Genomic DNA, 12,635 nt, shown 5'->3' on the forward strand with positions numbered 1-12,635 from the left:
CTAGGTCCTGCACACATCCTGCTCAATTCAAAAAACCTCAAAGCTAGAGCATCTTCAAGAGATGGGTATCTAGCCTCTCCTTGAAGATCTCCTGTGAGGGAGAGCTCACCACCCGTTGAGGCAATTTGTTTCCATTCTCAAGCTGTTTATGTCATCAAGACATTCTTCCTAACGTTCAACTGATATGTAACTTTTCCTGATGACATCCAGTCCTGGCTTCTGAGGCAGCACAGAACAAACTTTTGCCCTCTTCTAGGTGACAGCCCTTCAGGTATTTGAGGAGCGTGATCATGTTCATCCCATCTTCTCATCTCCATGTTAAACATATCCAGTTCCTTTAGCCTTAACTCATAGGACATGTTTTCCGCACCATCTTAGTTGCGCTCGTTTCATCCCATTAGGGATGTCAGTTTTGCTTTCCCCTGCATCCATGTTTTTAAAATCTCAAGTTCTTTCTCTCCTGAATATGAAAAACCTTATGGATTTTGGTAAATCCTTATCAATCCAATTCAGTTAATTCATTTTATTGCTTATGGTCATTACAATATAACGTGGTGCATTCTGATAAAAAAACAAACTGCTGCCCCAGCCAAATTCAATAGGTACAGCTATTCCGGGTATAGAGAGGACCATGTACCTTCCTGACAAATAGCTGTTAAAGATGAGGAGTCTGTCAGAAAAAAAGGAAAGAGCATCCCTTGTTGTTGTTGTTCAGTCGTTCAGTTGTGTCTGACTCTTCGTGACCCCATGGACCATAGCACGCCAGGCCTTCCTGTCCTGCGCTCTCTCCCGGAGCGTGCTCAAGTTCATATTCATTGCATCGGTGATGCTATCTAGCCATCTCATCCTCTGCTGTCCCCTTCTCCTTTTGCCTTCTATCTTTCCCAACATCAGGGTCTTTTCCAGGGAGTTTTCTCTTCGCATTAGGTGGCCAAAATATTTGAGCTTCAGCTTCAGTATCTGTCCTTCCAATGAGCACTCAGGGTTGATTTCCTTTAGGATGGACTGATTGGACCTCCTTGCAGTCCAGGGCACTCGTAAGAGTCTTCTCCAGCACCACAGTTCGAAAGCATCGATTCTTCGGCGCTCAGCCTTCCTTATAGTCCAGGTCTCACAGCCATATGCTGCTACTGGGAAAAAGAGCATCCCTAATTAAATGCTAACATGGTTGAATACCCAGAAATTCATAGCCAGAATTTTAAGAGCTCTCAAAGCCCTGGGCCTGGATGTACAAATCTGTCAGTTTCAGTTTCTCCCACGTTCATTTTTTTTTTAAAGAATCTCCAGTTCATTTTGTCCCAAATATAGAAAACTTCACAAATTTTTGGTAAATTTTTATCAAAACTGAACTGAACTGAAAATCCCACCCACTCCTGGAACCTATTTCAATTTGTCTATGCCATTCTTCAAGTGTGGGGCCCAGAACGGGACACAGTATTGCAGATGAGGTCTGACCCGTTCAGCACATGAGATAAATCAGGATCATCAGATTCAAGATATGACCTTATCAGTGAGTAAATGGGCTGAGAGGGTACTGTATAATGAGTCTGGTCAATGGTCCATATTAGCCATCTTCAGCCTTTTCAACACTGGGACCCATCTTTAATCCCAATCTCCAACATGAGACCAGTTTTAATTTTTTACCATATATGTCACTCTTTCTCTCTCACTTCCTGCTTTTTTTCCCTCCTATCTTACTTGGGATATATCCCTACTGCAGCCATGCTGAAGAAAGATAATAAATATCAGGATATAGAGAAAGAGCAAGGGTAACATAAAGCCAGTGTGGTGTCATGGTTAGAGTGTTGGATTGGGACTTGGGAGATCTGGGTTCTAGTCCCCGCTCAGCCATGAAGCTCACTGGGTGACTTAGGGCCAGTCGCTGACTCTCAGACTAATCTACCTCACAGGGTTGTTGTGAGGATAAAATAGAGAGGAAGAGATGTAGGCTGCCTTGGATTCCTGGCAAGAGGAAAAAAGGTGGAATATAAATGTAATCATGCTAATAACTAATAGACTTAGGGAGCAATCCTAATGCCGCTAGACAGCGGCTAGACGGCCATAGGATATGCTGTTTTCCGGGAACTGACCTTGGAGCCCATGCTCTGAGGTCAGTTCCCGGAGAACCAACTTTCCCCCACTTCTGCGCTGCCAAAAATGGCTGTCTAGCAGAAAACACAGGGCAGGAGGGGCACGGAGGGAACGATCCCCCACCCTGTGCCTCTCCGGCCTTACTTTGGATAGGCAGTTGCCTCCAAGGTCAGAGGTGGCCACCTATCTAGATAGGATTGCGCCCTAAAAGAAGTTTTTTTTTTTAATAACGGGCTGCTACTCAGCTAGCGAGAGACAATAAACAGTCTGCTTCTCCTCATGCAAAATGGAGAATGTGTGCATTACAATACAATAAGATGTATTCTTTAATCTTGATTTCCCTCAACAGGAGATGCTAGAGGTCAAATCTAGTGGACAAAGTGTTGGGCTTGGCTCAAGCATACCTAACTTGAAATCCTCATTCAGCCATGGCACTCACTGGGTGATCTTGGGCTCATTTTTTTTTTATCCATCAGCCTATCCTATGTAACAGGGGTTTTGCAAAGATAAAATGCGGGGGGGGGGGAGGGATATGTGTGTATCCCTGAGATCCTTGAAGGATGGGTGAGATAAAAAATAGAATAAAGTGGGGTCCAAAGAAGAGTTTGAGGATCACATGGCACTGGTCTGCGTTTAAGGCAGCTTTATAAATGTCTTTATATAAGTCACTGACACGCACCCCCCCCCCAATAAATTACAAGCCTTCCTCACCACCTAAATTAGTAATTTGTGGCACACTTACAATCCATTCACTTAACAAATTAACTTAACAAAACTGAGTGTTTGGGAGTTATAGTTATGGTGACACTTTTTATCCCACTGATGAAGTCCCTGGGGGTTGAAACACATCTGAGACAATAATTGATGTGTATTAGTATAGCCCACTATATGATTATTTGGAGAGCCAGTGTGGTGTAGTGGCCAGAGTGTTGGACTGGGAGCCAGGAGATCCCGGGTTCTAGTCCCCACTCAACCATAGATGCTCACTGGGTGACTTTGGGCCAGTCACAGACTCTCAGCCAACCTCCCTCACAGAGTTGTTGTGAGGATAAAAAGGAGAGGAGGAGGAGGATTGTGTACGCCGCCTTGGGTTCTTTGAGGAGGGAAAAAGCTGGGATATAAATGTAATAAATAAATCCAAGGGTTGGGGGGGAGCAATGAACATGCTGTGTATGCAAGTTTCTGTGGTCACCCGGGGAAGCTACTTATTCATCATAGGTGACTAGACAAGTGCAGGCCTGGTTTAAGGTCATGACCCTGTCTCTGTGGGTCATTAAACAGCATTGCTTCTGGCGTTCATGTCTTAGTAATCTGCAGTGTTTGTTTTCTTTAAAGCCTGGAAGGAAGTCCATTACTTCAAATTGAAGTGGAGCCAACCTCTGAGGTAAGGCATGCACGAGGAGCTGGTGACTTTCTATTCTTATGCTGAAACAAAAGGCAAACTGTAGGGAACAAACTTTGTTAGGAAGGTCTCAGCAGAGGCCCAACCGCAGTGGCTTTTTGACTCTGCTGGCGATCTGTCGCTCTGCCAGGAGGCAATTACAGCAACCCGTTGCCTGCGTTGTGTTTAATAGTTCGTGGTGTTGTGTACATTTCATAACAGCTGGCCTGGAAAAAAAAAAATCAGCAAGGTTAATACAGAACAGTCTTCTGCAAAAGGCCCTAGGTTCAATGCCTGGCATCTCCAGGTGGAGCTGGGAGAAACTTGCATCCTGCATCTGAAACCCCGGAGAGCCACTGCTAGTCAGTGTAGACCAGCCTTGAGTGGCTGGGGATGGTGGGGGTTGTAGTCCATCAAATTCCACCAACCCTTCCCTCTTTGCCTGGCACTGTGGGGGCGTGCAGCCACTCTCTGCCTCCTTGCTGTCCTGCACATGCCCGGGGCATGCAGAGTGAGGCAGCACTGCAGCTGACCTTGTCTTGGCATCAGCACCCCGCCACACCCCTGCCGGCGTTCCTAAACATGACTCTCCGTGGCAAACGGGGCGTCCGACTTCTTTGTCATTTGGACATTTTACATGCCACCATGAACCTCCTACATATGTCTTGAACAATAGCGGTTAATTTCCATCTCTATTCGTGGTTAACAGGGGCCAAACTACATGTTACACTAAGCACGCACGCGCACACAGAGCCCAAACCCACCATCTCTCTCTCTCTCTCTCTCTCTCTCTCAATCTCTCTCTCTCTCTCTCCCCACTCCCCACTCCCCTCTCTCTCTCTCACACGCACACAGCCATGTAAGGCCCCAATCCCCCCTGTCTCTGTCTGCCTGCCTGCCTGCCTGTCTCTGTCTCTCTCTGTCTGTCTCTCTCTCTCTCTCTCTCTCTCTCTCTCTCTCTCTCAATCTCAATCTCTCTCTCTCCCCACTCCCCACTCCCCTCTCTCTCTCTCACACGCACACAGCCATGTAAGGCCCCAATCCCCCCTGTCTCTGTCTGCCTGCCTGCCTGCCTGTCTCTGTCTCTCTCTGTCTGTCTCTCTCTCTCTCTCTCTCTCTCTCTCTCTCTCAATCTCAATCTCTCTCTCTCTCTCCCCACTCCCCTCTCTCTCTCTCACACGCACACAGCCATGTAAGGCCCCAATCCCCCCTGTCTCTGTCTGCCTGCCTGCCTGCCTGTCTCTGTCTCTCTCTGTCTGTCTCTCTCTCTCTCTCTCTCTCTCTCTCTCTCTCAATCTCAATCTCTCTCTCTCTCTCCCCACTCCCCTCTCTCTCTCTCACACGCACACAGCCATGTAAGGCCCCAATCCCCCCTGTCTCTGTCTGCCTGCCTGCCTGCCTGTCTCTGTCTCTCTCTCTCTCTCTCTCTCTCTCTCTCTCTCAATCTCAATCTCAATCTCTCTCTCTCTCTCCCCACTCCCCACTCCCCTCTCCCTCTCTCACACGCACACAGCCATGTAAGGCCCCAATCCCCCCTGTCTCTGTCTGCCTGCCTGCCTGCCTGTCTCTGTCTCTCTCTCTCTCTCTCTCTCTCTCTCTCTCAATCTCAATCTCAATCTCTCTCTCTCTCTCCCCACTCCCCACTCCCCTCTCCCTCTCTCACACGCACACAGCCATGTAAGGCCCCAATCCCCCCTGTCTCTGTCTGCCTGCCTGCCTGCCTGTCTCTGTCTCTCTCTCTCTCTCTCTCTCTCTCTCTCAATCTCAATCTCAATCTCTCTCTCTCTCTCCCCACTCCCCACTCCCCTCTCCCTCTCTCACACGCACACAGCCATGTAAGGCCCCAATCCCCCCTGTCTCTGTCTGCCTGCCTGCCTGCCTGTCTCTGTCTCTCTCTCTCTCTCTCTCTCTCTCTCTCAATCTCAATCTCAATCTCTCTCTCTCTCTCCCCACTCCCCACTCCCCTCTCTCTCTCTCACACGCACACAGCCATGTAAGGCCCCAATCCCCCCTGTCTCTGTCTGCCTGCCTGCCTGCCTGTCTCTGTCTCTCTCTGTCTGTCTCTCTCTCTCTCTCTCAATCTCAATCTCTCTCTCTCTCTCCCCACTCCCCACTCCCCTCTCCCTCTCTCACACGCACACAGCCATGTAAGGCCCCAATCCCCCCTGTCTCTGTCTGCCTGCCTGCCTGCCTGTCTCTGTCTCTCTCTCTCTCTCTCTCTCTCTCTCAATCTCAATCTCAATCTCTCTCTCTCTCTCCCCACTCCCCACTCCCCTCTCTCTCTCTCACACGCACACAGCCATGTAAGGCCCCAATCCCCCCTGTCTCTGTCTGCCTGCCTGCCTGCCTGTCTCTGTCTCTCTCTGTCTGTCTCTCTCTCTCTCTCTCTCTCAATCTCAATCTCTCTCTCTCTCTCCCCACTCCCCACTCCCCTCTCTCTCTCTCACACGCACACAGCCATGTAAGGCCCCAATCCCCCCTGTCTCTGTCTGCCTGCCTGCCTGCCTGTCTCTGTCTCTCTCTGTCTGTCTCTCTCTCTCTCTCTCTCTCAATCTCAATCTCTCTCTCTCTCTCCCCACTCCCCACTCCCCTCTCCCTCTCTCACACGCACACAGCCATGTAAGGCCCCAATCCCCCCTGTCTCTGTCTGCCTGCCTGCCTGCCTGTCTCTGTCTCTCTCTCTCTCTCTCTCTCAATCTCAATCTCAATCTCTCTCTCTCTCTCCCCACTCCCCACTCCCCTCTCCCTCTCTCACACGCACACAGCCATGTAAGGCCCCAATCCCCCCTGTCTCTGTCTGCCTGCCTGCCTGCCTGTCTCTGTCTCTCTCTCTCTCTCTCTCTCTCTCTCTCTCTCTCAATCTCAATCTCAATCTCTCTCTCTCTCTCCCCACTCCCCACTCCCCTCTCTCTCTCTCACACGCACACAGCCATGTAAGGCCCCAATCCCCCCTGTCTCTGTCTGCCTGCCTGCCTGCCTGTCTCTGTCTCTCTCTGTCTGTCTCTCTCTCTCTCTCTCTCAATCTCAATCTCTCTCTCTCTCTCCCCACTCCCCTCTCTCTCTCTCACACACACACAGCCATGTAAGGCCCCAATCCCCCCTGTCTCTGCCTGCCTGCCTGCCTGCCTGTCTCTGTCTCTCTCTGTCTGTCTCTCTCTCTCTCTCTCTCTCAATCTCAATCTCTCTCTCTCTCTCCCCACTCCCCACTCCCCTCTCTCTCTCTCACACGCACACAGCCATGTAAGGCCCCAATCCCCCCTGTCTCTGTCTGCCTGCCTGCCTGCCTGTCTCTGTCTCTCTCTGTCTGTCTCTCTCTCTCTCTCTCTCTCAATCTCAATCTCTCTCTCTCTCTCCCCACTCCCCACTCCCCTCTCTCTCTCTCACACACACACAGCCATGTAAGGCCCCAATCCCCCCTGTCTCTGTCTGCCTGCCTGCCTGCCTGTCTCTGTCTCTCTCTGTCTGTCTCTCTCTCTCTCTCTCTCTCAATCTCAATCTCTCTCTCTCTCTCCCCACTCCCCACTCCCCTCTCTCTCTCTCACACACACACAGCCATGTAAGGCCCCAATCCCCCCTGTCTCTGTCTGCCTGCCTGCCTGCCTGTCTCTGTCTCTCTCTGTCTGTCTCTCTCTCTCTCTCTCTCTCAATCTCAATCTCTCTCTCTCTCTCCCCACTCCCCACTCCCCTCTCTCTCTCTCACACACACACAGCCATGTAAGGCCCCAATCCCCCCTGTCTCTGTCTGCCTGCCTGCCTGCCTGTCTCTGTCTCTCTCTCTCTCTCTCTCTCTCTCAATCTCAATCTCAATCTCTCTCTCTCTCTCTCCCCACTCCCCACTCCCCTCTCTCTCTCTCACACACACACAGCCATGTAAGGCCCCAATCCCCCCTGTCTCTGCCTGCCTGCCTGCCTGCCTGTCTCTGTCTCTCTCTGTCTGTCTCTCTCTCTCTCTCTCTCTCTCTCTCTCTCAATCTCAATCTCTCTCTCTCTCTCCCCACTCCCCACTCCCCTCTCTCTCTCTCACACACACACAGCCATGTAAGGCCCCAATCCCCCCTGTCTCTGCCTGCCTGCCTGCCTGCCTGTCTCTGTCTCTCTCTGTCTGTCTGTCTCTCTCTCTCTCTCTCTCTCTCTCAATCTCAATCTCTCTCTCTCTCTCCCCACTCCCCTCTCTCTCTCTCACACACACACAGCCATGTAAGGCCCCAATCCCCCCTGTCTCTGTCTGCCTGCCTGCCTGCCTGTCTCTGTCTCTCTCTGTCTGTCTGTCTCTCTCTCTCTCTCTCTCTCAATCTCAATCTCTCTCTCTCTCTCTCCCCACTCCCCACTCCCCTCTCTCTCTCTCACACGCACACAGCCATGTAAGGCCCCAATCCCCCCTGTCTCTGTCTGCCTGCCTGCCTGCCTGTCTCTGTCTCTCTCTCTCTCTCTCTCTCTCTCTCTCTCTCTCAATCTCAATCTCAATCTCTCTCTCTCTCTCTCCCCACTCCCCACTCCCCTCTCTCTCTCTCACACACACACAGCCATGTAAGGCCCCAATCCCCCCTGTCTCTGCCTGCCTGCCTGCCTGCCTGTCTCTGTCTCTCTCTGTCTGTCTCTCTCTCTCTCTCTCTCTCTCTCTCTCTCTCTCTCTCTCAATCTCAATCTCTCTCTCTCCCCACTCCCCACTCCCCTCTCTCTCTCTCACACACACACAGCCATGTAAGGCCCCAATCCCCCCTGTCTCTGCCTGCCTGCCTGCCTGCCTGTCTCTGTCTCTCTCTGTCTGTCTCTCTCTCTCTCTCTCTCTCTCTCAATCTCAATCTCTCTCTCTCTCTCCCCACTCCCCTCTCTCTCTCTCACACACACACAGCCATGTAAGGCCCCAATCCCCCCTGTCTCTGTCTGCCTGCCTGCCTGCCTGTCTCTGTCTCTCTCTGTCTGTCTCTCTCTCTCTCTCTCTCAATCTCAATCTCTCTCTCTCTCTCCCCACTCCCCTCTCTCTCTCTCACACACACACAGCCATGTAAGGCCCCAATCCCCCCTGTCTCTGTCTGCCTGCCTGCCTGCCTGTCTCTGTCTCTCTCTGTCTGTCTCTCTCTCTCTCCCTCTCTCAATCTCAATCTCTCTCTCTCTCTCTCCCCACTCCCCACTCCCCTCTCTCTCTCTCACACGCACACAGCCATGTAAGGCCCCAATCCCCCCTGTCTCTGTCTGCCTGCCTGCCTGCCTGTCTCTGTCTCTCTCTGTCTGTCTCTCTCTCTCTCTCTCTCTCTCTCTCTCAATCTCAATCTCTCTCTCTCTCTCTCCACTCCCCTCTCTCTCTCTCACACACACACAGCCATGTAAGGCCCCAATCCCCCCTGTCTCTGTCTGCCTGCCTGCCTGCCTGTCTCTGTCACTCTCTGTCTGTCTCTCTCTCTCTCTCTCTCTCTCTCAATCTCAATCTCTCTCTCTCTCTCCCCACTCCCCACTCCCCTCTCTCTCTCTCACACACACACAGCCATGTAAGGCCCCAATCCCCCCTGTCTCTGTCTGCCTGCCTGCCTGCCTGTCTCTGTCTCTCTCTGTCTGTCTCTCTCTCTCTCTCTCTCTCAATCTCAATCTCTCTCTCTCTCTCTCCCCACTCCCCACTCCCCTCTCTCTCTCTCACACGCACACAGCCATGTAAGGCCCCAATCCCCCCTGTCTCTGTCTGCCTGCCTGCCTGCCTGTCTCTGTCTCTCTCTGTCTGTCTCTCTCTCTCTCTCTCTCTCTCTCAATCTCAATCTCTCTCTCTCTCTCCCCACTCCCCTCTCTCTCTCTCACACACACACAGCCATGTAAGGCCCCAATCCCCCCTGTCTCTGTCTGCCTGCCTGCCTGCCTGTCTCTGTCTCTCTCTGTCTGTCTCTCTCTCTCTCTCTCTCTCTCTCTCTCTCAATCTCAATCTCTCTCTCTCTCTCTCCCCACTCCCCACTCCCCCCTCTCTCTCTCACACGCACACAGCCATGTAAGGCCCCAATCCCCCCTGTCTCTGTCTGCCTGCCTGCCTGCCTGTCTCTGTCTCTCTCTGTCTGTCTGTCTCTCTCTCTCTCTCTCTCTCTCTCTCAATCTCAATCTCTCTCTCTCTCTCCCCACTCCCCACTCCCCTCTCTCTCTCTCACACACACACAGCCATGTAAGGCCCCAATCCCCCCTGTCTCTGTCTGCCTGCCTGCCTGCCTGTCTCTGTCTCTCTCTGTCTCTCTCTCTCTCTCTCTCTCTCTCTCTCTCAATCTCAATCTCTCTCTCTCTCTCTCCCCACTCCCCACTCCCCTCTCTCTCTCTCACACGCACACAGCCATGTAAGGCCCCAATCCCCCCTGTCTCTGTCTGCCTGCCTGCCTGCCTGTCTCTGTCTCTCTCTGTCTGTCTGTCTCTCTCTCTCTCTCTCTCTCTCTCTCTCAATCTCAATCTCTCTCTCTCTCTCTCCCCACTCTCCACTCCCCTCTCTCTCTCTCACACGCACACAGCCATGTAAGGCCCCAATCCCCCCTGTCTCTGTCTGCCTGCCTGCCTGCCTGTCTCTGTCTCTCTCTGTCTGTCTCTCTCTCTCTCTCTCTCTCTCTCTCTCAATCTCAATCTCTCTCTCTCTCTCTCCCCACTCCCCACTCCCCTCTCTCTCTCTCACACGCACACAGCCATGTAAGGCCCCAATCCCCCCTGTCTCTGTCTGCCTGCCTGCCTGCCTGTCTCTGTCTCTCTCTGTCTGTCTCTCTCTCTCTCTCTCTCTCTCTCTCTCTCTCTCTCTCAATCTCAATCTCTCTCTCTCTCTCCCCACTCCCCTCTCTCTCTCTCACACACACACAGCCATGTAAGGCCCCAATCCCCCCTGTCTCTGTCTGCCTGCCTGCCTGCCTGTCTCTGTCTCTCTCTGTCTGTCTGTCTCTCTCTCTCTCTCTCTCTCTCTCAATCTCAATCTCTCTCTCTCTCTCTCCCCACTCCCCACTCCCCTCTCTCTCTCTCACACGCACACAGCCATGTAAGGCCCCAATCCCCCCTGTCTCTGTCTGCCTGCCTGCCTGCCTGTCTCTGTCTCTCTCTGTCTGTCTCTCTCTCTCTCTCTCTCTCTCTCTCAATCTCAATCTCTCTCTCTCTCTCTCCCCACTCCCCACTCCCCTCTCTCTCTCTCACACGCACACAGCCATGTAAGGCCCCAATCCCCCCTGTCTCTGTCTGCCTGCCTGCCTGCCTGTCTCTGTCTCTCTCTGTCTGTCTCTCTCTCTCTCTCTCAATCTCAATCTCTCTCTCTCTCTCTCCCCACTCCCCACTCCCCTCTCTCTCTCTCACACGCACACAGCCATGTAAGGCCCCAATCCCCCCTGTCTCTGTCTGCCTGCCTGCCTGCCTGTCTCTGTCTCTCTCTGTCTGTCTCTCTCTCTCTCTCTCTCTCTCTCTCTCTCTCTCAATCTCAATCTCTCTCTCTCTCTCCCCACTCCCCACTCCCCTCTCTCTCTCTCACACGCACACAGCCATGTAAGGCCCCAATCCCCCCTGTCTCTGTCTGCCTGCCTGCCTGCCTGTCTCTGTCTCTCTCTGTCTGTCTCTCTCTCTCTCTCTCTCTCAATCTCAATCTCTCTCTCTCTCTCTCCCCACTCCCCACTCCCCTCTCTCTCTCTCACACGCACACAGCCATGTAAGGCCCCAATCCCCCCTGTCTCTGTCTGCCTGCCTGCCTGCCTGTCTCTGTCTCTCTCTGTCTGTCTCTCTCTCTCAATCTCTCTCTCTCTCTCCCCACTCCCCTCTCTCTCTCTCACACGCACACAGCCATGTAAGGCCCCAATCCCCCCTGTCTCTGTCTGCCTGCCTGCCTGCCTGTCTCTGTCTCTCTCTGTCTGTCTCTCTCTCTCTCTCTCTCTCTCTCTCTCTCAATCTCAATCTCTCTCTCTCTCTCCCCACTCCCCTCTCTCTCTCTCACACACACACAGCCATGTAAGGCCCCAATCCCCCCTGTCTCTGTCTGCCTGCCTGCCTGCCTGTCTCTGTCTCTCTCTGTCTGTCTCTCTCTCTCTCTCTCTCTCTCTCTCTCAATCTCAATCTCTCTCTCTCTCTCTCCCCACTCCCCACTCCCCTCTCTCTCTCTCACACGCACACAGCCATGTAAGGCCCCAATCCCCCCTGTCTCTGTCTGCCTGCCTGCCTGCCTGTCTCTGTCTCTCTCTGTCTGTCTCTCTCTCTCTCTCTCTCTCTCTCTCAATCTCAATCTCTCTCTCTCTCTCCCCACTCCCCACTCCCCTCTCTCTCTCTCACACACACACAGCCATGTAAGGCCCCAATCCCCCCTGTCTCTGTCTGCCTGCCTGCCTGCCTGTCTCTGTCTCTCTCTGTCTGTCTCTCTCTCTCTCTCTCTCTCTCTCTCTCAATCTCAATCTCTCTCTCTCTCTCTCCCCACTCCCCACTCCCCTCTCTCTCTCTCACACGCACACAGCCATGTAAGGCCCCAATCCCCCCTGTCTCTGTCTGCCTGCCTGCCTGCCTGTCTCTGTCTCTCTCTGTCTGTCTCTCTCTCTCTCTCTCTCTCTCAATCTCAATCTCTCTCTCTCTCTCTCCCCACTCCCCACTCCCCTCTCTCTCTCTCACACGCACACAGCCATGTAAGGCCCCAATCCCCCCTGTCTCTGTCTGCCTGCCTGCCTGCCTGTCTCTGTCTCTCTCTGTCTGTCTCTCTCTCTCTCTCTCTCTCTCTCTCTCAATCTCAATCTCTCTCTCTCTCTCTCCCCACTCCCCACTCCCCTCTCTCTCTCTCACACGCACACAGCCATGTAAAGCCCCAATCCCCCCTGTCTCTGTCTGCCTGCCTGCCTGCCTGTCTCTGTCTCTCTCTGTCTGTCTGTCTCTCTCTCTCTCTCTCTCTCTCTCTCAATCTCAATCTCTCTCTCTCTCTCTCCCCACTCCCCACTCCCCTCTCTCTCTCTCACACGCACACAGCCATGTAAGGCCCCAATCCCCCCTGTCTCTGTCTGCCTGCCTGCCTGCCTGTCTCTGTCTCTCTCTGTCTGTCTCTCTCTCTCTCTCTCTCTCTCTCTCTCTCTCAATCTCAATCTCTCTCTCTCTCTCTCCCCACTCCCCACTCCCCTCTCTCTCTCTCACACGCACACAGCCATGTAAGGCCCCAATCCCCCCTGTCTCTGTCTGCCTGCCTGCCTGCCTGTCTCTGTCTCTC

At 52.8% G+C, this 12,635-nt stretch overlaps 1 protein-coding gene across 1 annotated transcript in view; it reads left to right on the forward strand.

Annotated features, from left to right (window-relative positions):
- The window catches only part of KSR2 (kinase suppressor of ras 2), a 349,744-nt gene that overhangs the window by 251,233 nt on the left and 85,876 nt on the right, over positions 1-12,635 (forward strand). Inside the window, exon 13 of the mRNA XM_084819248.1 lies at positions 3,427-3,475. Within this exon, the coding sequence (XP_084675374.1) occupies positions 3,427-3,475 (49 nt within the window). The remainder of the gene's footprint in view (positions 1-3,426; positions 3,476-12,635) is intronic.

Source organism: Heloderma suspectum, chromosome 13 (assembly GCF_057233095.1).
Source record: "Heloderma suspectum isolate Gila_16-S chromosome 13, 16-S_ref, whole genome shotgun sequence".
NCBI classification, from domain to species: domain Eukaryota; kingdom Metazoa; phylum Chordata; class Lepidosauria; order Squamata; family Helodermatidae; genus Heloderma; species Heloderma suspectum.